The 26,231-nt window shown below is 38.3% G+C and overlaps 1 protein-coding gene across 1 annotated transcript in view; it reads right to left on the reverse strand.

Moving 5' to 3' along the window:
• Positions 1-342: 342 nt before the first annotated feature.
• Positions 343-26,231, reverse strand: part of LOC139467125 (cubilin-like) — a 46,421-nt gene continuing 20,532 nt past the window's right edge. Inside the window, exons 13-30 of the mRNA XM_071248844.1 lie at positions 24,462-24,698; positions 23,844-23,942; positions 23,297-23,530; positions 20,327-20,419; positions 17,763-17,999; positions 16,848-16,946; positions 15,623-15,856; positions 14,136-14,228; positions 12,180-12,419; positions 11,902-12,000; positions 10,642-10,875; positions 8,024-8,113; positions 5,885-6,121; positions 5,348-5,446; positions 4,120-4,353; positions 2,307-2,399; positions 1,519-1,758; positions 343-539 (exon numbers count right to left, since the gene is read on the reverse strand). Coding sequence (XP_071104945.1) covers positions 430-539; positions 1,519-1,758; positions 2,307-2,399; positions 4,120-4,353; positions 5,348-5,446; positions 5,885-6,121; positions 8,024-8,113; positions 10,642-10,875; positions 11,902-12,000; positions 12,180-12,419; positions 14,136-14,228; positions 15,623-15,856; positions 16,848-16,946; positions 17,763-17,999; positions 20,327-20,419; positions 23,297-23,530; positions 23,844-23,942; positions 24,462-24,698 — 3,002 coding nt within the window. The 3' untranslated portion in view covers positions 343-429. The remainder of the gene's footprint in view (positions 540-1,518; positions 1,759-2,306; positions 2,400-4,119; positions 4,354-5,347; positions 5,447-5,884; positions 6,122-8,023; positions 8,114-10,641; positions 10,876-11,901; positions 12,001-12,179; positions 12,420-14,135; positions 14,229-15,622; positions 15,857-16,847; positions 16,947-17,762; positions 18,000-20,326; positions 20,420-23,296; positions 23,531-23,843; positions 23,943-24,461; positions 24,699-26,231) is intronic.

Raw genomic sequence — 26,231 nt, forward strand, 5'->3', positions numbered from 1 at the left:
GTGCTAAAAGGTCTTTGTTTAAATTAACACTTACCTTGGGCCGTTTGTCCTCGGTAACTTGTGTTAGCAATCCCCGCCAATCATACATATTCATTCAATACATCATTCCATAATCAATCCAACCATCCATCCTTCCAATCCACCCATCCCTCCCTCCCTCCCTCCATCCATCCATCCATCCATCATCCATCCATCCATCCATCTTCCCTCGCTACCTCCCTCCATCCACAGAAACATTCACTCATAATAATATATAATATACTATCAAACATCTGTATTGTAATGTTTAAAACATTATGAAAAACATTGTCAAATTTTAATGAAGAAGTTACAGCATTTTCTCAACTATTTTTCGAAAAAATTAAAACTTTAGGACGCTGAACGTAATATGCTATTGATCATATTCATTACAAGAATATGATTTAAGTATTACAAGAGTGGTTTACCTTTTGTTATATCTTCTTTCTCATAGTGAATGAGAAAACTTGAGTTGTAATAATAATAAAGGAATTCTATGGTGAAATTATTCTGTGAGAAATCTGAAACAGGAAAGGAGTCATGTCGAAATGTCGCCGTCATGATCGATGTCATGACAAGTTTTAACTGCTACAAATATAATACTGTGAATGCACAAAACAAAAAAGAGAAAACACTTGGAATAAACCCATTCTGTCGTAGTCAGCTGTCATCCAAAGTCTATCTGCCCTACATGAAAGGTTTGTTGTTCAAGGCCTCAGTACACATGCGTGTGCTTGTGGTGGATCCTACCGGTGGGACAGGACACGCCCATTAATTCGCTAACACTTTGTATAATCACTGTTTGAGAAAACGGGGAGAGAAGGAGAGAGAGAGGGGGGGGGGGGGGGGGGGGGAGAGATATGTTTTGCATTGAGACAAGATATTTTCAGCTGCAGCTGCATAGCTAGATAAAATAAAACTGAGCCTAAATATAAAAAACAAAAACATCTTGCAACAATGGATGTTTAAAGGAAGGCATTTTCTTTGTTTTTCAATAAACTGAAGTATAATTATGTTCTTCAAGCATTTTCTGGGACGATATTATTCTCTCCGTAAAAGTCGCAGCCACCGTTCCTTAACCATGTCAAGTGGTCGGTCTCTCACGATAACCATGGGTCTTTATGGGGTACCGATGGAAGGGCGACAAAATTCGAGAAAAGACCTAACTTGTTTCTTACTTATTTGTAAAGTGAAGTTTAGATACCATTTTGGAAACCGATTTCCGGCCGGATAACACTAACAAGGTACTACTTTGCCGACAAAATGAAACCAAGGTATGAAGCCGTTAACAACACAAGGTTGCGTATGATTACAATTGCTATATATGATTCTATAAGATCAGATAATTCAAGTTGGGCTTATACCCGGTAAACAAATGACACGTGCACACACAGGCTGATGAGATGGAGTGATATTGCTGCAACTGCCGTGTATTGTTCATATCACAATACACAAACGACACATGTATCACATGCACAAACAGGGGCTTATAGAACTTACATGTCCTGCTGTATCGTCCAGTATCACACAGATCCTCAGTGCCATTTAGGGTCAGTTTAGCATAGGAACATCCACTATAGTAAGAGCTGAGCGTGATGTCTAAGATGAGGCTCTGTTTGGGAACATGGCCAACGATGATATAAGTAGTGGTAACACGACTGGATGAACTTGCTCCAGGAAATAATGGACCGACCAACTGGCCGCTATTCGTCGTGTACGTCAGTTTATTATTGTCCACATCTGAAACAACAGAGTGAACGCTAGATTATTGGACATAACATGTTAAAGTGAGTAAGTATGGTTTTACGCCGCTTTTAGCAATATTCCAGCAATATCACGGTGGGGCACACCAGAAAAGGGCTTCACACATTGTACCCATGTCGGGAATCGAACACGGGTCTTCGGCGTGACGAGAGAACGCTTTAACCACTAGGCTACGTGTTGAAAAGATAGTTTAGGCGTAATGTACCATGGTTATTATTTATGGAAATTATTACGTATAAAGGCAAGACTTACTTTGGTATTTAGTTCACGTCTATTTCTCACTCCTAGCCTTATGTCCCTCAGCTAAGCTTGATATTGTTATTCAATGGTCAGTTCTTTATCATTCAGTTGGAATCCATATGGACAGAAAAAACGTCACAAAGTTGTTCGTGGTTGATGTTTTGTATAGTCTCGTCTTTGCTCACTTCACTCCTCGCCTGATCATGCCCCTTAACTGAGCTTGATATTCAATGTTCAGTTCCCACAAAAAAGTATGTATTTGAAACCAAGTACACAAACTCTACCTTCAACAACGTAGTCGACAACAAAGCCACCACAAGAGTCAACAGATCGACCCCCACCATGAGTCACAATATCTGCACTGCCCAAAAATGCATCTGAAACAAGACACGTTTTGTTTTAGTCTTATTTGCACCTCAAATTTGATAAAGTTTGGCACAAAAGTAATTAACTATGTCATAATGGGATATGGGGCGTTCCTATGAAAAAATGAAGAAAACGATGTAGAAATATACGGCTATAAAGCTAACTTGAAATTAGTGCTTGCAGGAATCCCCCAAACCTCTGTTTTTGGACAATATTTGGTATTCATCTGATGAAACAGCTCCATCTGACATTATAGATGAACCAGAATAGTTAAGTATGTCTTTATTTACAGAATTGATAATAGTTTTCAAAATGGGCAAAAACTTGGAAACAGAATCTATTATCTATTTGCAAGAAAGAGAACAGTAACTTCAATGAACATAACTTATTATGAACATATGGAACATTAATTTAAAAGATTATTCATTGTAAAATGAATTGCAGTGACCTCAATGGTCACACAGGATGAATGTTTTATCTAACTTCTAGTTGTGGCTTCATTATCTATTTCAATTTTTAGTTACATAAGTTCAACATGTTATTTCCACAAGTAGCGTTTTGATATCAGTACTGTATTATTCGGTACTTTCAATTGATCAGACACATTGAATTTGAGAATAATTGAGTCTGTCCATGATTAGTTTACACTTACAGAACATTTTAGCGTCAGAATATGCATATAAGAAAGTACTTATATACGATTATGCGATCGTGCCACATGGCGTGCTTTACTTTCAACTGTTCTACATAATAAAGACACCATCTGAAGAATAGTGATCGAAAACCAACAAATCAATCTGATGTCTCAAATAGGTTGGTCGAAACATTCGCTGAATAGGCAGGTAGCTGAGGTTATGTAAATCACCACCGTCCCTTGTAAGGTGGCCTAGCTTTGGTTGCTGGTGCTTGTATTTTAAAAGCTCAAAATGTAATATTGATGTGCATGTTGATTAGAATATTTAAGTATTTGAAATGGTTCGTTCTTAGGCCCGGAATTTTTAAAATGATGTTTTGCTGGCATTTATCAACATAACTGTTCTTGTCACTAAAACAGCCAAGACATTGCCGATGTGACGTTGCATTTTAAATCACGCACTCACTCACTTAGAGGATATTAGCTGAGGGTGTTTTCGTATCGTAAATTTTATATATTAGGAATACAAATTTATTATTTTATTCCTATCATATGGTATTTTTCGATACGGAAGCATGTCGCGGTAGTGGTCTCTTTATGTTATGAAGTCATTCTAAAAATAATCGAAGTTCAAGACATAATTCTATTCATTAAAGTAACTGTTAAAACCGCGTGGGAATGTTAAGCCTGGGTGAACCGCCCAATGTATGATGCAGCAATAAATAATTTACAGCCATGTTTGTTTTATTTTAGCACTCGAACATCGGGAAACTACTACCCCTTTGGGAACATAATGAAATGATTTGTCGGCAAGTACAAACCGCAACAATACACAGAGTTCACTAAACGTTTTCACCATTATTTGATAAGTAATTGCATAAGGGATTACTCACAATAGACAGTTTGCCTATTGAACAATCCTCGTTCCGTTTTTAAAGTAAAATATTGTTTAAACCACTAGCACCTCAAAAAACAATTCGTCACGCTTTCAGATATATTGATTCCTTTCAACTGTCATCCCTGAGGTTGTAGAAAGAAAGCAAAATAGATTAATTAGTCAAGAAAATCATACAAACAGCATCACTGTTTCTGCTTACAAGTTGTTTTGAAGGGGGTTGAAGTGCATAGTTTTGGTCCGCCATCAATGGTAAACCAACCGAGATCACAGTTAGTGCTGGTTGTGAAGATGAGAGAGACGAAGTCCAGGGTTAGTGTTTGCAACTTCCCGCTGCCTATGACGGTGTTGGTGCAGTTGTTGTAGGTGCAGTTGCAGGAGTAACATGGCGTCGATATCTGTCCCGATGTCGTTAAGTGGGTGGAAGTGCAGGTGTCTGCAACATGGGAGTTAAATGTATGCCAATCGTCTTTCATTCTCCATTTCAACAATCCCCCATCCCACGAAGTCATCCGCTATATTGACGTCAAAGACGAATTCTCGATTACAATTGGAGAAAATTACCACAGTTGAAGTGAGACTAATACATATGATATAGTTTCATTTTCGTATGCTTTGAAAACCTTCACGCATGTTAGACAATCGTTAGATCCGAGCAAAATAATCACCATAGTGAACCAATCTAAATGTAGTAGTATTAACAACTTTCGACATGTTTAAATATTCTTCCAGATCAAAAGGCCTTATTCGTAGTTTTGTCATAGCAGTCGTATTGACAACCTTTTAAATATGTGCATGTATCGTTTCAGGTTTCAACAACTTAACTTTTTTCACCTCCGACCAAATGTACCGCTAGTTGGAATCAAGGCAAGCAATACTGGTGCCAACAATGGTATAAATTTCATGCGCGGATATATCTGACATATATTCAAATATTTGTATAAACCTACGCGTACACTCACGAATTATCGAGAATGTATCAGTGAGTTTGTTGTTCTTTATCGGAAGCATTAAGTTCAATGTAACTCTTTCAGATATACAAGAATTGACATTAGTGTTCAGGTAAGCACCTTTACAGCAAGCGGAGGCGTTTGCTTTCTTTGCATAAAAACAAATTCAACAAACGGTAGAACAATCATTCGGAACAGACAAAACTTCTCTAATATTGTTTTTGCAATTAATATTCAATTGCATCTCTTGTTTGCTTCAGTAACCGTCCAACATGTTGACAACCATTACCTAGATTGTTCATATACACATATGACAGGCTGACGAAATCTAGTTACATATAAACTCCCAGTCTTGATATATGCTTCAATATATCATAAACATATATAAATGAAATACTCATAATTGTTATGGAGAACAGAAGAGACGATACGTGATTATTACGAATCAATAATGCGTATTAAGGTAATAAGATAGTGTACCTTGTGCGTCCACGCCAACAGCGTAATGCATCTTAAACCCATCACTAGCGCTTCTGTAATCACTTCTAAACTTGATGATGAATTTATCCTGGAAGGCATCTGAAATAAAAGCGGTGCTACAATGATCGTTGCCGGAATTGAATAATCAACGCCATTGCTATCATATGTTAAATTGGTAAATATTTGAGGCCCTTATTTCAAAGTTGGATAGACGTAAGCTTGAGGCAAAATAAGACAGACGGTTCACATACAGGGATCATTCAGATATGTTATTCACACGGATCACAGAGACGTATCACACAGGCATATCCAACAGATGTATCATACACATGGACGACGCTGACGTACCACACAGACGGATCACATAGCGATATCGCACTCACACAGGTCACACATACGGATCATACAGTTTGGTCAACGAGATAGGTCACACAGGTGGATTACACATACATACCATAAAACGGATCAGACAAACGGATCATACACTTCTTGTGCACTGTCTCGTTGTATGTCGTTTCAGACAGATTCAATACTTACATGACTTATGGAACGTTGTTTTGTAGCACAGTTTAGGGCCATCGTCTATGATGAGCCAGTCGTAGGGACAGTCGGAACCACTTGTCAGGTCAAGCTGAAGAAGGTCTATGGTGATGCTCTGATTCTGCCCATCACCCAAGACGACATACGTGCAGGTGAGGTAGTTGTAGGGGATGCCAGGGTAGCCAGGACTGGTTATCTCACCCTCACTTGCAGTAAACGTCGTCGAACAGTTGTCTGAGAATGAAAGAAACAGCACGATAACTACTTGTGGTCTAAGTATTTCATGACGGTAATCACAATTCGAATGACCATAATCATCACCCTACCTGACAGCAACACATTAGTTGTGCTAAATATGCAACGATTGGTTGCGCTGATTTATAATTGGGAAATAAAAAACAAGGAGTATTGGTAATTTTGTAAGACATTAATTTTCTACTATTTGATACCATTATACTCAATCTGATAATATAGACAATGGAAAGTTTAGTCAGTACCAGACTGAAGGGGATAAACCATGCCATTTAGCAAAGAGTAGTTATATACTAGTATTGAAACTAGTGAAATCATTGCAGGACCCTCTCTCGTTTGATAGAGTAAAAATGCATATGATTCGACAAAGGAAAGAGAGTTGAAATTGTTTAACATCAATTTTCAATTGAACCTATGGAAAGACTGTTAATATTTTCTCACTGTTCACTTAAACAGATGTAGGTGTTTTTGAAACACAACAATAGAAAAAGCAGGAAAATAACATACGGAAAAAGACCATTTGTTACAAGACCATGTGAAGCAAAAGCCCAGTGTGCTGTTTCCTCAAATCAACAGAAAACTGGTCAGCTTGAAACGTTTGTACTCACAATTACTGGAGGAATGCGCTTTTTAATTACTTAGAATGTGGATGATTGACATAAATAGCATAAATGACGAAACATAGAAACGTTACCAAACTAAAAATTGGACAATCCGAATAGTGTTACAAAATAGTTGAGCATTAATCGCTCAAACAAAACCGAAACAATTGGCTGACTAATGCATGTGCTACAGTACCCAGATCAGTGGAACTTGACTTTGAAGTCAAACCCTTGCTGCTCTTGCAGCGTGCCAACCTACAAACATATAAGGAACGATGCACTGTTCATTTACAACCCAACCGCCGGACGCTGACGATAAACGACACAACAGAAAGAATAAGCCGTCGCTGTGATACATCAAGGAGCAACCTATGATCACGTTGCAAGGAGTTTGGGCTGTAGCCGAATGACAGTCACCAGGCGAATGGCCTGTTACAGGCAGACTGGTCGGACTCGGTCACCACTAACGATAAAAACCTTACACACTTCTCCATCTGAGGAATCGTATTATTCAGAAGACTGCTTCAGGACAAGATTAAAGCTGACAGACAACTACGACATGTAGCGCTGACACTGGAACACCGACTTCGATGTGGCAAACATGGGGAAACTGGCAAATACGCATGTTCACAGGAGATAGCATCTTTGAAGAGCGTATGAAAGAGTTTGTGTCTTCCGCAGATGAGTAGAACAAACGTTTGGAGGTGGTGGCATGATAGTTTGTGGCGGCATGATTAGGCAAGTCAATGCGGCATCTGTAGCCACAGCATGACAGATCTGGTGATTTTGGAAGGAAACATCACTGGACAGCGTTACATTGACCAATCTCTCTACCCTGTTGTTCTTGCAAAATAATCCCCAAACCCTGTTTCAATAAAATAACAACGTCTTGTCCTGGCCAGCACATACACCAGACATCATCTGTAGAAAACATGTGGGTTCACAACTGTCAATTAGTTCACGACCAGGACACCCGTATAACAAGGATCAGTTGGGACAGGCACTCCCAGAAGAGTGCCTCAGACGTCTCTTCTCATCTTCGTGTTGGGGCGTGCCCGTAATGGGCTTAGGTTTTGCTCACGAAATACTCTATTTATGAAAATGGGCATATTGCGTTTTATAGTTTGTATTGAGGCTGAACAGAGTAAGGAGGTGGCTGTGGTTACTATCTCCACAAACTTTTGAGCTGTGTTGTCTTTAAAAAACAACAACTTCTAGTCCTATCATCCCTTTCAGTTCTCACCAGAAACATATATTTCAAACAAAGTACACAAACTCTAACCTTCAACAACGTAGTTAACAACAAAGCCAGCAGAGTCGACAAATCGATCTCCACCATAGGTCACAATATCTACACTGCCAAAAAATGCATCTGAAACAAACAAGTTTTGGTTAATTTTACTTGAACATGAAATTTGATAGAGTTTGGCAAAATAGTCTTATACATAAATTACGTCTTAGTGTGATGGAGGCCCCTCTTCCCATATGGTTTGAAAGTTATTAAAGAAAATAAACCAATGTACTCTTATATACTTTACATAAAATCAATGCTCACGGGACCGTATGTGGTATTTTTAGTATTCATCAATGAATGTTATGACATAATGGTTACGTTTCACTTCAAGATAAAGCTGACAGATAAAAAAAGTATCTGTTGGATTTGCATACCAATAAAGATAAACATATAAAAGGTCAGGAAGGTACTGCTTTCAGTGTTTGCAAACAACATGGCGCCGCCCTTATCTCTCAGCAATCGAGTCAGAATTAACGATCGGTGATCTGGCCAAATTACTCGAATGACTGTTATCGTTATCAAATGATTGTCTAAGATACCGACAGTGAGTGTTTCATAGGGACGTAGCTGGGACAGTTTTACAAGTTTGGAAACTTTGAAGATCTAATTTAAAGATATATATCTAGCTCTGTAACAGGATCAGTTTCCATATATATGCGTTTAGACCTCTGCCGACTAGGGTCTTTCACCCACTTTGAAAAAGTTGGATTTGGCCGATTCTGTCCTAAATGTTAGTTTGTCTCATTTAGTCTTCGTGTGCGTCTTTTTGCATAACATTACCAAAAGCCAGACAAACAAACTTGTCATCTCAGTTGTAGACCAGAGTAGCTTCCTTTTGATATTTCATATTACACAAGTGGGCCGACTGATAAATTACCGCGAAAGGAAATAACACGTGTAGGCAATTGCCCCTTTGTCTTTTTGTAGTTACCACAGTCTGAAATAGGTTTCAGTTGGAAGTATCTTGACTGTTGTCACTGTCCGACTGACTAATCAAAATATTTTGAGACGAAATGATTTAAGAGTGACATACGATAATATTTGATATTGAAATATACTGTATTTAGTAGGATCAGTTTCCATATATATTCGTGTAGACCTCTTTGGACTGGAGCCTTTCACTACATTATAACAGTTGAAATATTTCCAAAATGTTTTGCTTCATTTTGTCACTGTGTGGTGATCTTTTCGTTACGAAAAGCCTGACAAAAAAGGACTTAAAGACTACAGTAACTTCCCTTTCTTTGAGAGGAATTACCCCAGCAGGCGGGCCGAATTAGAAATAATATGTGTAGTCAATCGTTTCAGTTGTAAGTATTTTGACTGTTGTCACTGTCCAACTGACTAATCAATAAGTTTTGAGAGGAAATGATTTTAGAGTGACATTATATGATAAAGAGATTATCACACTTGTGTATTTTGATATGATAAATATCCTGTATAAGGGATGTATTATTACAATGTATCATTTACGATTCAAAACACACTCGCGGGTAACCTTTATACAGCAGGTAGTAAGGGTAATAATTAATTATTAGCAGATGATATAGTTCCAGCATAGAGTATCATTAAGTATGTCATTGTATAAAGATATATAGATTCATTTATCAAAATAGACAAAACTTTCATTCCTAACTCAACAGAATCTAATATACTTCTTTTTTAGAAAGAACAATAACTCTAGTGTCAGACCTTTTCACAGATAAAATTAAGATGGAATCAGTTTCATCTCCAAACATTATACAGCTCTTTCATCTCAGTATTTTTGAAAAAAAAAATATATACATATTTATTGACATTGGCTATACATCTGCACATAATCATTGTCTGTTTTTAACAAAAATAATGATCGTAACCACCTAATACGTAACCATTGTACACAATTTATTCAGAACATATTGAACAAGATTTTATTCATCATAAACTTATATCAAGTTGCAGTGATCATAATGGTCACAAATGTGATCCTCTGAACCAACGTTTAGTTGTTGCTTTATTAGTTAATCTTTGACTTATATAAAACCAAGGTGTTATTTTGACGCCAAGTAATTGATATCAATACTGTATTATTCGGTAATTAAAATTTACTAAATGTTTAGAAAGTAATTGAGTCTGTTCATAATGATATTATCATTACAAAATGAATACATAAACGTCAATGCTAGAGATTATCCAGACTCGATTGTCAGACAGATTTTGCTGGGTGTAAAAGCAAAATAACGGTTAAAAAAATTGGTGAATTGATTACTGAAAATCAATGATGACGCCAGGTGTTCGCTAAAAGTTTAAGCATGTCCTGCCCTACTTGTAGCGCCAACAGTAATAATGTCCAGCGACGCTTGCATGAAGCTAAACCAGGGCATCGTATTACAAAATCGCTTTTCGAATTGCAAATGTTCTACATTTATACATTATATATTCAGCAGAGTGTGTTTTAGTGTAGTAATTATCCTATACTGAGAAAAACAATTGTATTATTGTATTCCTAATATATGATATTTATCGATATGGAGCACATGGGAGTAATAATCTCTTTATCATGAAAGAAAGCAAAATAGATTAATTTGTCAGAAAAGCATACAGACAGCGTCGTTATTTCTGCTTACAGGTTCTTTTAAAGGGGTTTGAAGTGCATATCCTTGGTCCGCCATCTATGGTAAACCACCCTAGATCACAGTTATGGCTGGCCGTGAAGTTGAGAGAGACGAAGTCCAGGGTTAGTGTTTGCAACTTCCCGCTGCCTATGATGGTGTTGGTGAAATTGTTGTAGGTGCAGTTGCAGGAGTAACATGGCGTCGATATCTGTCCAGATGTCTTTAAGTGGGTGGAAGTGCAGTTGTCTGCAACATGGGAGTTAAATGTATGCCAGTCGTCTTTCATTCACTATCTCAACAATAGCCAATCCCACGAAATTACAGACAACATCAGTTATTTACTGTATTGACGTCAAAGAAGAACAACCTATTACAATGGAGATGACAAGAGCGTAAATAATATAAGTGCAGATGATATGGTTTTGCTTTCTTTATGTTTTCATAACTGTCCTACATGTTAGATAATCGTTAGGACCGAGTACAATTGTTTACCAAAGTCAAAGTCAAAGTCAAAATTAGTTTATTTATGTGTAGGCCTTTGGCCTATTTACAAGAAATCGGTACATGAGGAAATGTGTCGAACACATTTTAAACAGAACAGTAAATGGCTTTTAGAGCTGTTAACATTTTTCCACCCAGGCCATTACATTGCAATCAGTACCATAGTATATTTCATTTTACATAGTCGAATGTTTTCTTAAAATCTATAAATGCAACATATAGTTTTTTCCTCTTTTTAATCAAACACTTTTCTTTAATAGAGTGTAAAGTAAAAATATGATCGATGGTGGAATACCCATATACCAGAGTTGTAGATCTTATTAAAGAACTGTCTGATGTACTTTTTAACATTTCAATCAAAATCTCATCTATACCCGCAGATTTGCCATTTTGTATATGATGAAGAGCCTTTTCTAATTCTTCCTCTGTAATAGGCGATTCTAGTATAATATCAGTTTCATCTAAAGGCGGGTCTTCAATATTAATCTGATTGTCGTTGAGGTTTATACTGTCGGACTGAAACATTTCATTGAAATATGTAAACCACATATTCTGACTGATAGTATTAAAATTGTTTATCAGTGTGCACAAATCTAATTGTCGTAATGACAACCTTTAACATATTCGCATGAATTTGGTTGCACTTCCAGATCTAAAGAAGAAAGTATGCCAATTATCATTCATTGTTTAATGTATCATGAAAATATGTAAATGAAATACTTGTAAAATACACGAAGCAATTATGTCTATTAATATAATGACATAGCGTACCGTTAACGTCCACTCCAATAGAGTAACGTATCTTAAACCCTCGTGTTTTGCTTGTGTAATCAGTTCTAAACTTGATGATGAATCTATTCCAGAAGAAATCTGAAACAAAAACGTTGTCACGATGATCGTTGATGTTCGCTTACATTACTTGGTAAATAGACGTGCCGCACAGATGGATTACACAGACATATCACACAGACGGATCACACAAACGGCGGATCTTGCGTTTCATGTATACTCTCTCTTTTTATGTCACTGCATATATATTCAATGCTTACATGTCTTATGAAACGTTGTGCGGGAGCGGCACAGTTTCGGACCATCGTCTATAACAAGCCAGTCTTCGCCACAGTCGGAACTTTCTTGAACGTCCAGATCAACCAGGTCTATGATAATGCTCTGCTTCTGGCCCCCACCCACAATGACATATGTGCAGGTGGGGTAGTTGTAGGGGATGCCAGGGTAGCCAGGACTGGTTATCTCACCCTTACTGGCGGTCAACGTCGTCGAGCAGTTGTCTGAGAATGAGAGAAAACAGAACAATGACCACTTCTGGTCATAGCATTTCCTGACAGTGATCACATAACGAATTACCATAAAACATTACAATAATACATTATCATTGACTTTTATATATGTTTAACTTTCATTAGGTTTTCTTAATCGTCATACATGTACGTATCAGAAAACCTTTAGGGTCATACACACTTTCAATCACAGGGATCACATATTGCCAACCTTTAACACATTTGCATGTATTTCATTGTTCTTCCAGTTCGAAAGATGAACTTGTAAACTCAATTGCATCGTATTTTTCTATTATGACACGAAGCTTTATTCTCCTTTCAGGTTTCAACAACTTAACTAGTTTAATTGTAGCGTTAGTTTGCCTCATAATCTACAATACTAAACCCTTCAACACTATAAGGATATTCATACACAGACATATCTGTCCCATGAGTCTTTATGGGAAGTGATGAGGCCAAAGTCACCCTTTCATATGCAGTAGGGTCAAATTTGAGTGTTTGTAAATCTTTTCTAATATTTTTTCGGTCAAAATGATTGAATTGCATCTCTTTTTCGCATCAATAACCTTTCCTTTCTTATCTTACATTCTAGTCGAAGGCAAACACCATAGATAGTAAATATGGACATATAGTAGGTTGACATAATCTAGGTACAAAAATTGTCCTTTTTGGGTGGAATGTATCATAAAAATGTAGAACGAATCACTGGTATTTTGTAACCAGAAAAGATGACAAATGATTAGGGTCAGGTGCACGTACATTTACATGTGCGTGCGTGCGTGCGTGCGTGCGTGCGTGCGTGCGTGCGTGCGTGCGTGCGTGCGTGTGAATGTTGCTGCTTCTACTAGTCCGGAGTTTATAGTGCTAGCTCTCGGAGATAACATGGCGCAGTTTAAGCCCCCGCCTCTCAGGCACAATATACTGACTCCGAGCAGACCAGTCCTTGTTTTAGCCCCTTAATGGCGAGCGCCAGACAGGGTAACAACAAGTACCATCTTTTAAAGTATTTTGGTATGATGCGGACGGGGATCGAACCCCTTCCGCTCTACACAAGGACACGGAGGCGGTCCGAACATAATTGAAGCAATTGGCTGAGTAATGCACGTGCTATACTGGAAACCTACAAAGATATGGGCTTATAAAGAACGATGTTGAGCGCTGACAAATAACATGCTACGATTAATGCAACAACAGAGAGAACAAGCCGTTGGTAAGATACATGAAGGAGCAGCGGATGACCACGCTGCAAGGAGTTTTGGCTGTAGTTAAATGACAGGCGCATGGCCTGTGAGAGGCACACTGGGCGGAAGAGAGACAGAAGTAGAAGTAGCGAACCAGGTAGTCACCATCACCAAGGAAAACGGCACACACGTATCCTCAATATGAGGAATCTTAGTATAATCGTTTTTATAACAAACAAACAAAAGCCCACTGTGCCCTAGAAAGAAAATGGTGCACCCTTTATGACGAATTAATAAGCATGTTAATGCATTCGTGCGCGTCCATGCCCATAGAATATCCTTTCTTACACCCTCTTCTAATGACGCTGTACTCATTTTAAAATATGGTGCTATTCAAACACTACTTTACCATTTAGTGGGAATCCATATGTACGAAAAGCATGAATCTTTACTAAGCTTGATATTGTTGTTTAATGTTCCGTTCTTACCAAAAGTATGTATTCGAAACCAAGTACAAAAACTCTACCTTCAACATCGTAGTTGACAACAAAGCCAGCACAAGAGTCTACAGATCGATTTCCACCATTGGTCACAATATCTACACTGCTAAAAAATGCATCTGAAACAAGGTAAGTTCGGATTAGTATAAATTTCACCTCAAATTTGATAGAGTTGGGTACAAAGGTCTCACAGGGGGCTCGCTTATTAAAAGTGTTTGAAAGCTATTTAAACCATTAAACAATGTACTGTAACATACTGCTATATATATTATATAAAAAAAGCTGTGATGACGGGGGTCCGGGTATGTACCACAGATGGCATATTTGTTATTAATAGAAGATTGGTATCATATGATTGGTAAGTTTCATGACGAGATAAAGACGATGGAAAAAACTGTGTCCGTTTGATTTATATACCAATAAAGAGGAACATGGTATTTATAGTATGCACAGAAGAAAGTTATCATACAATGGGTAAGTTTGATGACGAGGTAAAGCCAACTGATGAAAACAGTATCCCTTTGGTTTACATGACGATAAAGGTGAACATAAAAGATCAGGAAGGTACTTCTTTCAGTGTCTGTAAAACAACATTGCGCATTGACAAACAAACTTGCCGTCTCACAGACTAGTGTAGCTTCCCTTTGTTCGAATGACACTGGCTATATATTCTAACTGCACATAATCTTTGTCTTTTTTAAATACAATAATTATGATATAAATGTAACCAGTAATAATTGTAGAAACTTTCTTTAAACATATGGAACAAGATTTTACCAGATTATTCAGTGTATACTACTATTAAGTTGCATTGACCTTAATGGTCGTTGCAATCGTTTTATTCGACATATAGTTGTGGCTCTATTATTTATTCCAGTGTTCAACCTACATACGATCAAATACGATATCTACACCAAGATATTTTTCGATAATTGCTATTTATTAGATACACTGCATTTGAGAATAATTGAATCTGTCCATGATTATTTTACCATTACAAAAATACATAACGTCAATGCCAGAGAGTAGACAGTCTCGATTGTCAACACATTCCATTGTGTATAAACGGCAAAACAGCGTTGACAACTATGTAAATGGATCACTGAAGATCAATAATGACACCAGGTGTCGGCGCAAAGGGTAAACATGTCCTGATATGTCTGTTTATATAGCATGTTCACATGATTTACAATTGCAAATAGGAAAACCACCACTTAGGTAACATCATACAATAGTTTGTGAGCCAGTAAACAGCACATCAAAGTACAGAGCTTTCTAAAAGTGTTCATCATTATTTGATAAATATTTGTTTTGCAGATTTGACTATTGACGAATCCAGTTTTCGTTTTCGAAAATAAAATATTGTTTAAACCAGTAGCATCTCAAATAACAAAAAATCACACTTTCAGATGTATTGATTCGCTTCAGAAATCACCTCTGAAGTTGTAGAAAGCAAGCACCGTAGTATTCTTTGTTTGAAAATCATACAGACAGCATCAGTGTTTCTACTTACAGGATTTTTTAAAAGGGATTAAAGTGCATATCCTTGGTCCGCCATCTATGGTAAACCACCCGAGATCACAGTTAGGTCTGGTCGTGAAGTTGAGAGAGACGAAATCCAGGGTTAGTGTTTGCAACTTCCCGCTGCCTATGATGGTGTTGATGCAGTTGTTGTATGTGCAGTTGCAGGGGTAACACGGCGTCGAAATCTGTCCAGCTGTCTTTAAGTTGATGAAAGTGCAGTTGTCTGCAACATGGGGGTTAAATGTATGTCAATCGTCTTTCATTATCCATGCCAACAATCTCCAATCCCACAAAAATACAGACAAAGTTAGTTGTTCATTGTATGGAGATCAAAGAAGAACGATCGTTCACAATTGGGAAGATGACAAGAGTTTAAGTAATAATAATACACATGAAATATTTTATCTTTCATTGTTTTCGTAATCGTCATATATGTTAGACAATCGTTAGAGTCGTACCCAATCGTTTATCATTTTATAAACAATGCAATAGAAAAACCAGATTTGACTGTCTACCGAAACACATTTGATTTGGCATAAAGGGCAAAGTAGCTCTGACAATTGTATGAATGGACAACTAAAAATAAGGGATGACACCAGGTGTTCGTGAACCAATCTAATGACAGTCGTATTAACAACCTTTAACATATTTGTTTGTATTTGATTCTTCTTCAACTTCATCTTTTATTTCTATGATATCATTAGGCTTACTTATCAGTGTAGGTTCCAACAACTTTCTTGTTTTCACTTCCGACTAAACAGTACATTAATACTGAACCCTACAAGGTTGTAAGACTATTCATACTAAAGAATGTACTAGTGACTTTGTTCTTCTTTACCCGAAGCATTAGGTTCAGTGTCACTCTTTCATACATATATAGTTGACTCAAATTTGACTTTAGTCTTGAGATTGGAACCTTCAAAGCAGGCCGATTTTGTTTTCGCACCCTACCACAAATTTCACAAATTGTCGACCCGTCATCAAGAACAGACAAAACTCATCAAATACCAGGGCATTGGTTTGGCCAATATTGTTCAAATGAAACTCTTGTTTACTTCAGTAACCTTTTAAGTCCGACATATTTAGTAAGATACAAAAGGCAAACATAATAGATGGTAAATACACACATTTGTCTGATAGTGAAAGAGAACAGAAAAAACAATAAACGATCATGACGAATCAATCATGTCTATTAAGGCAAGAACATAGTATACCGTGTGCGTCGCTGTCAAAAGAATATCGTATCTTAAACCCTCTTCTGGTGTTGCTGCCATCAGTTCCGAACTTGATGACGAATCTATTCCGAAAGACATCTGAAACAAAAACGTGATCAGTATGTGTGAACGCCTTTGCAAAACATGAATTACATTCGTAAGGAGCAGAAACTCTTACAATAAGGATCATATAGATGTATCACAAAGATGGATCACTTGGACCTATAGAAGACACGCACGTACCATACAGACGGATCACATACACAGATGGCTTCCACGTATCCCACACACGGATCACATGTACGCAACAAACAGACTTATCGCACATTCGATGATATACACGCATCACACAGATGTGTCACGCGTACAGATGACATGCATGTATCACTCACACGGATAACATGAACGCATCACACAGACGTATCTCATATACAGATGACATGCACTTATGACTCAGACGTATCACATGCACGCATGATTTTGACGTATCACACACAGAGAGTATATGCACATATCACACAGACGTACCACATACACATATGATATGCACGAATCATACAGGCGTATCACATACGCAGATGATATGCACGTATCACACATAGGATGATATGCATGAGTCACACAGACGGATAACAGAAACAGATTACATGCATGTATCACTCAGACGGATCACATGAACGCATCACACAGACACGTCACACACAGATCACACATACATAACGACAAAGTTCTCACACGGGCCGTGGGAACGGGTGATATAATTTGATCAAATACACTGGTGACACAGGCGGATGACACAGATTGACCAAACATGTGTATTACGCAGACACATCACAAAGACAGATCACACACACACAGATCACGCGATTCATATAGCTCTCTCTTTGTGTGTTGTTCCAGATAGATTCAATGCTCACGTCTTATGGAACGATGTAGGGTAGCACAGTTTAGGACCATCGTCTATAACGAGCCAGTCATAGCGGCAGTCGGTAGTGGTTTCCAGGTCCAGCTCAACCAGGTCTATGATGATGCTCTCGGTCTGCCCATCCCCCACGATGACATACGTGCAGTTGAGGTTGTTGATGTAGTTGCCAGGGTAGCCAGGGCTGGTAATCTCCCCCTTACTGTCGGTCAACGTCGTTAAGCAGCTATCTGACAATGAGAAAAAACAGGACTGTGAACCACTTGTGGTCTGAGCGTTTTCTGACGGCGATCACATAACGAAATACCATAATGCATTGTCGTCTTAAACTCACAGCAACACATGATTTGTGCTAACTACAAAACGATTGTTCGCGTAATTGTGAAACATTAATCGTGGATTATTTGTATTTATGCAAGACGTTCCTTTTCTACGATATGATGTTGTAAGCACCTGTGGTCTGAGCCTTTTTGACGGTAATTGGATAACGATCTATCCAAATGCTTGATCATCTTAAACTCACAGTTATACAGGACCTATGCCAATTAAAAATCCCGATTGTTTGCGTTGAATTCAAATTTATAACATCGAGTTACAAATATATTTGTATATATTTAAGACGTACAATGCCTATGATATGATACCTTTCTTCTCATTCTCACTCTTCAAAACTATAGACAATGGAATGGGAAAAATAGTAAGTACCAGACTGAAGGGGATAACCAGGGCCATTTAGCTATAGTAGATATATTTGTAAAACCATTTGCAGGGGAGATAATTATGTCGCAGACTTTTACCTATATGATATTAGTAACTAAAGGCCTGATTGGCTTTTATGTATGTTTAGTTTTGAGTGTTGGATAGGTATTCTAGACGTTGGTGGGTAAATAAGAAGGACCAGAAGTTGTACATTGTATAATGTTTAGTTTTCTATATGTTTTCATAATCGCCATACGTATAGGAAACATGTTTAGGGTCGTACACTATTGTTTATCACAGAATATAATAGCAATCGTATTGCCAACCCTTAACAAATGTTGTCCATTTGATTGTTCTAACACTTTAAAAGAGACAGTTGTAACAGCATATGCATCTTTTATATTAAAAAGCTTATTTCTCGTTTCAGGTTTCCCCAAATCACTCATAAGCATCAATATTGAAACATACAACGCAATAAGGCTGTCCATACTGAGATATATCTATCACACGAATTGACTAGAATTATGTTTTTTACAAATTACACGTATACTCACGAATCATCGATAATGTTGTAGTGAGTTTGTTCATCCTTACCTGAAGCACTAAGATAAACGTCACACTTTCAGCGTTACAACATTCAAGGCCTCATTAAAGCTTTGAAAAGGTTGTATGGTAGACATGTGGAGGACATTTCCAAATTTAACAATCGACACATGTTCAAGGATTCTGTCACTTTTATTCGCACCCTATCAAATTCCACAAATTGTAGACCAATCATTCGGGACTGGCGAAACTTCTCTAATATTGTGTTGGTCCTAATTCTTTAATTGCAGCTCTTATTCGTTTTAGTAACCGTCCAATTCTTAAATGTTCCTTACTCTCACCCAACAGGAAAATATAATGGGAAAACATCATAGATAGTAAATACAACTATATACAGTTGATAGAATCTAGGTACATATAAGCTATTGTTTGTCCTTTTTTGGGCTCAATGTATAATAGAAGTGTACAACTTGTAATCGTTATGGAAAAGAGAAAACACAGTAAATGAGTATAATTTCTATTAAGGCATTGAAATAACTGAACGAGTTTTGCGTGTTTTGGGGGTCTTTAATGTTGACATCATATGTACTTGTAGTACAAAATAACCGGGACACAACATAACATTGATTGATCGAGGGTCTAGTTTTGCGTGGTGAGATCATTACCAATCCGTGACCCCTTCATTCAAATAGAATCAACCGTGACCTAGATCAGGCGCTGCCCAAAGTTCAATTCAATTGCGAAGGTACATGTAGTTGCTGATGTCCACACTACCGTTACCAATTTGAAATAAGCCAGACATTCCAGCCTGAATACTCTGGGAAACATTTAACATGGATGTTGAAATACCTGACGGAACAGTGACAGCAACAGTGCTACTGTCTGATATTTTGGGCGGTATTTTAATCAACATTCTGCAGGATAGCTCAACATCGAGAGTTCAGTTTTCGATCACCAAACAGTGGATGTGGATAGTTTTTGAGAGGGATTGGTTACATTGTCGCTTGCAATTCTTTGTATATATTCTGCAATTAGTAACGGCTCTATCCGTCAATGTCGTCATGTTGGTAATTGAAAATCTTTTGTCCTCGTAGATCAGACAACATACGAAATTTTTATTATGTTGGGGTCATCCTGTGGAAATTATTCCTATGCTATGTGAAGTGGCCCTAAGTCAGAAGTAGTTTTCACATATTAAACACTTCAGATTTAGTAAAATTAACCAATCAAATCAGATCATCCTTCAGTGTCATGGTAAAATCTTTGTTCAGTCCTTCCAAGAAATAGGTATTTGAATCAAGTACACCAACTCTACCTTCAACAACGTAGTTCACAACGAAGCCAGCACATGTGTCTACAGATCGATCTCCACCATTGGTCACAATATCTACACTGTCCGAAAATGCATCTGAAACAAGAAAAGTTTGGGTTAATCTTTGCTTGCACTTCAAATTTTATTTGAGTTGAGCGCAAAGGTCATACATCCTTAAATTACATCTTATTGGGACAGAGGGCCCTTTTAAAAACGGTTTGAAAGTTATGTACAAAAAGGAACTTTCGGGTTTTGGTTCATTGATTGTATTTGTTGGTTTGTTAAATGACAATTATCACATTATGGGTAAGCTTCACGACGAGGTAAAGCCAAACGTATCTGATGAAGTATCACCAATGTCAGATCATTTGATGACTAATAATCAAGACGGAATCAGTTACTGTTCTTAAACACTTGGGTTGACGTTGCCGAGTAATGGTCAGTCCAAAGAAAATAATAAACTAAGGTCCAAAGGAAACTTTACCAACTGAAAATATAAATTTCAAACAAAGTATAAATTGTTTTTCGATGAAGTCTATCTAAAACACATAACCTAAATACAACATTAGTGTATGCAGAAAATGTTAATCGTCTGTTACATGTTTGCGAGATAACGCGAAAAAGTGAAAAACACGTGCACCACGGACAACTGCAAATGCACGTGCGGCTAAGGGTATAAAACGATTGCAACAGCAAGTCAGACATCCACAGTGATAACAAAAACACAAAAGAAATGCCACGACTCACAGTCGAACAACGTGAACGAGCCTTGGTTATGATACAGATGGGAGCCACCCAAGCCCATATTGCACTTGATGCAACGTTACAGACAGACAGGGCAGACCTCTGACAAGCCAAGAACAGGCAGACCCAGGCTGCCCACGCCCCATGATGACCGGTACTTGCGTACCTTGCACCTCCAAAATCGTTTCCTGACAGTGACGTCATCGGCGACAAATGCCATAGGTCACAGGGTTAGTCGACAGACAGTGGCCAGGAGACTCAGGATTCATTGAATCAGAGCTTTTAGGCCATACAGAGGACAGCTATTGACAGCGCAACATCGTCGTCTGCGATTGAGATGGGCCCGGACTGAACGACGTTGGCAACGACGTGACTGGCAAAGGGTTGTCTTCACTGACGAGAACGATTCTGTATGTTTAGGGCTGATGGAAGACAACGTGTTTACCGCCGAAGGGGTGAACGAAAGGCGGCGTGTTGCGTGCAGGAGGTCGTACCATATGATGGAGGGAGTGTCATGGTGTGGGGAGGGATCTGTGTGCAGGAGAGGACAACGCTGGTCATGGTTGACAGAAACTTGACAGCTCAGCGTTACATGGATAACATTCTTCGTCAGTTGTCCTACCATTTCTCCAACAGCAGCCACGTGGTGTCATTTATCAGCATGACAGCGCTAGAGCCCATACAGCAAGAACTGTCACTAACTCCCTTGCAGCCAACAACGTCAACGTCCTGCCGTGGCCTGCACGCTCACCCGACATGTCCTCCATAGAATACCTCTGGGACATGATGGATCGTCGTGTTCGACAACGACCACACTCATCAGCCAACCGGCAAGAACTGTTTTTGGCCCTCCAAGTAGAATGGCGTCAAATCCCACATGACCTCATCAGACGACTGACTTTTTCTGTGCGTCGAAGGGTTTTTGCGTGTATTGAGGCATTTGGTGGTCACACACGCTACTAATGACTTGTTATTGGACGTGAGCGATTGTTTATGTACTCTGCCTATTGTCCATGATTCTGAAAGCTCGAGTTTTGTACCACACCCAAATTTGGGGGGCTCTGACGTCATTCTCGTTCGCGGTATGATTGTCATTTTCCGTGTTGATTATGTTGATATGTTGATCTTCGCAATACACTTTACTTCATGCATGTATGGTTTGTTGTTTTTGAGCAAGAGTGATTTCAAACTCTGGTAAAGTTTCTTTTGGACGTCAATCTATTTAATGATATAGGCTATTCATGTGAAGATGCACGTCTCCGAAAAACATAGAGTGTGCATATTTAACAGAATGTTCTTAAAACACAACGCCTGAATATCTGTCAGATTTACTACAACAAATTTTCACCTGTGATACAAAACCCTTCCAACATACTCCAAATCCCACTCTGTTTCTAAACATTACATTGCTCTTTCATGTTAGTATTGTTCTATAAATATACATCTTTATCGACACTGGTTATATATTTCTAACTGTACATAATGCTTGTCTTTCTTTAAATAAAATCATTACCATAAAAACTAAGTGCTACGAGTACTTTGTGCAACGGACCCTGGCAATCGAGTGATGGACCTGTAATCTAGTCACACAATAGCGCATTTACTGAGGATATGTCAATTTTGAAATACAAGTGCAAATATTTCGTTTCATAATAGAAACTTTTGAAACCGCGTGGCAAATTAAAACAGATACGGTATTTATGATTTGCAGCTATGTCTGTTTACATAAGCACACACTCAAAGGGAAACCATTAATGTAACAGTGTAAGTAGTTTGTGAGCCAATAAACACCATATCGATGTACAGAGTTTACTGTACGTGTTGACCATAACTTGAGGGGTTTTCAGCTGGACAATTGAATAGCTTGTGCATGTGTTTGTGGCTGGTGACACTGGTGGGGCAGGATACGCTCAGCTCTTCGTGAACATCTGGTATCAACACTATTTGATAGTGATTCACAAACATATGCCTATGATATAGTCAGAATCGTACAATGGACTCTACTTTTAGCAGTGATTTCTTATGATCATGAAAAGAGTTTTTTCGCATTGTAGATATCTTAAAATAGGCAGTTTGCCTATTGACCACTCCAGTTATCTTTTTGTTAAAAATAGAATATTGTTTGATATATTGATTCGTTTCAACTCTCAACTCTGAAGATGTAGAAAGAAAGCATCATAGATTAATTAGTCACAAAATCATACAGACAGCATCATCGTTTCAGCTTACAGGTTGTTTTAAAAGGGTTTGAAGTGCATATTTTAGGTCCGCCATCTATGGTAAACCATCCGAGATCACAGTTGGAGCTGGTCGTGAAGTTGAGAGAAACGAAATCCAGGGTTAGTGTTTGCATCTTCCCACTGCCTATGATGGTGTTGGTGGAGTTGCAGAAGGTGCAGTTGCAGGAGTAGCATGGCGTCGATATCTGTCCAGATGTCTTTAAGTGGATTGAGGTGCAGTTGTCTGCAACATGGGGGTTAAATGTATGCCAATATTTCATTCTCTATCTCAACAATACTCAATCCAACGAAATGAAGACAACGTCAGATGATAATAGTTGAAGTAATATGAATAAACATGACCGCCATAACATGTCAGACAATCGTTGGGGCCAATTGAACCAATGTAATACGTATAAGTTGCCAGGTATCATTTGTGGTTGAATGTATCATAAACACGTGTACATGGAATACTTATAATTGTTATGGAGAACAGATAAGACGATAAATGATTATTACGAATCAATAATGTCTTTTAAAATAATGTCAAAGTGTACCGTGTGCGCCCTTGCCAGTAGCATATCGTATCTTAAACCCGCTTCTGGTGCTGCTGCCATCAATTCTGAACTTGATGATAAATCTATCCCGAAACACATCTGCAACATCAATGTAGTCGATGATCGTTGATGGAGTTGTATGATCAACGCCATTGTTAGCATTCATTGCATGGTTACCGATTCGAGGCAGTCACTTCAAATTGGATAGTTGTTTGCCTGAGACAAAAAGAACTAGAAGGAACCGTTTTTTTGCAATGAATAAATCTTACCACATACTGACCACTAAGACGCATCACACACACACATTGCTCCGATGGATCAGACACATGGTTAATACAGATGTATGATACAGACGTATCACATTGGTGTATCATACAGATAGACAATACAGACGGGCCATATGCATGTATCACACGGAAAATACACACAGATGTATGAAACAAGTGGAACACACAGGCGGATCACAGAGACCGACAATAGACGGATCACAAAGACCAACTTCACAGACAAATCACACAGCGATATCACACTCACACAGACCACATAGACGGATTAGATAAACGGATCATGTGTTTCATGTGTTTCATATATGTGTTTTCAGATAGATTCAATGCTTACATGTCTTATGGAACGTTGTGTTGTAGCACAGTTTAGGACCATCGTTTATAATGAGCCAGTCGTTGGAACAGTCGGAAGCTACTTTTAGATCGAGCTCAACCAGGTCTATGGTGATGCTCTGGTTCTGTCTATCACCCAAGACGACATACGCGCAGGTGAGGTAGTTGGTGGGGATGTCAGGGTAGTCAGGACTGGTTATCTCCCCCTCACTGGCGGTCAGTGTCGTCGAGCAGTTATCTGACAATGAGAGTATCAGCACAATAACCACTTGTGGTCGAAGCCTTTTGTGTAGGTGATCACAAAACGAATTACCAAAATTCATTGTCATCTTAATCTAACGGCAACACATAAGTTGTGCTGAATAAACAACGGGTGTTTGCGTTGATATTAAATTACAAGATTGATACAATAGATTTGTATTTATGTAAGACAATTCTATTCTACGATATGATATCATTATTCTCATTCTCTCACTCATAATATAGACAATGGAACTGGAATAAGTCAGTACCAGATTGAAGGTGATAACCAGGCCCCTTTAGCACAGAGTAGATATATTTGTAAACAGTGACATGATTGCATGATCCTTACCCATTTGATGGAATACAAATGCATAAATAAGGACTATGGTTTTACAAAGGAAGAGCTTAGATTTTTATACGTCATATTTCAAACATAAACTTTTGGAAACATTGGAAACGTTTACTCTCTGTTTACTAAAACAAATAACTATAGAGATTTCAAAACAAATCATGATTACAACAGTAAAATAAAACATTTAATTATAATAAAGACCATTTTTACAACACCGTGTGTAGTAAAAGCCCAGTGTGCAGTTTTCTGGTCAAATTGACATGTCTATACTCACAACTGCTGGAGGAATGTACTTTTCAATTACTAAGATTGTGAACATCAAGAGCATAGCTGACGACCAAAACTCCGAATAGTGTTATAAAATGGTTGAAAATCGCTTGAAACAATTAGCTTAGTAATGCACGTGCAACAGTGCCCAGATATGTGGAACTTAAGTTTGAAGTGAACATTGTGCTTCACCTGAAGGATGCCAACCTGCAAAGAACGCTTATAAGGAACGCTGTACTTACTGTTCATTCACCCCCAAAACGTTGGACAGTGACAAATGACATGTTAAGTTTAACGGAACAACATAGAGAACACGCCGTTGGTATGATTCATGAAGGGGCAACGTCAGTAGACGCATGGCCTGTTAGAGGCAGACTGGACGGACGAGAGACGTGCCACCATCACCCGCGACATTGTGACACACGTATACGTATCCCCCGTCTGTGGAATCGTATCGTCACGGTGACGTGATCAGCTGCAACAGTCACAATGTCAGTCGCTGACAGTGCACAGATGACTGCGTCAGTACAATATTAAAGCTTGCAAACCAATACGAGCTGTAACGCTGACACCGGAACAACAAACATTGATGGGCTCAAACACTGCATTTGCTGGTAAAACAGAAACTGGCATGTTCACAGGAGAAAGCAGATTCCATCAAGTGTGACATTCTGAAGGTTGCTGATTTCAGTCATGATGGTTGATTGATTACTGAACAACTGTCATAACTTGTAATGATGTTGTTGATTGGTGACGTTTCTACTTTTGCTCGTCAGTTTACGTTATTGCAATATATATGTTTATGTTGTATTGTGTTTCCAAGTAAGTGTACTTTATGCCTAAATGGAAATTTCACATCACAGTCAACAACTGTTTCAGTCATATCAGAGCAGGAGAAATTGGATCAAT

This window comes from Haliotis cracherodii, unplaced genomic scaffold (genome assembly GCF_022045235.1).
Source record: "Haliotis cracherodii isolate W230 unplaced genomic scaffold, xgHalCrac1.p SCAF_19, whole genome shotgun sequence".
Taxonomy (NCBI): domain Eukaryota; kingdom Metazoa; phylum Mollusca; class Gastropoda; order Lepetellida; family Haliotidae; genus Haliotis; species Haliotis cracherodii.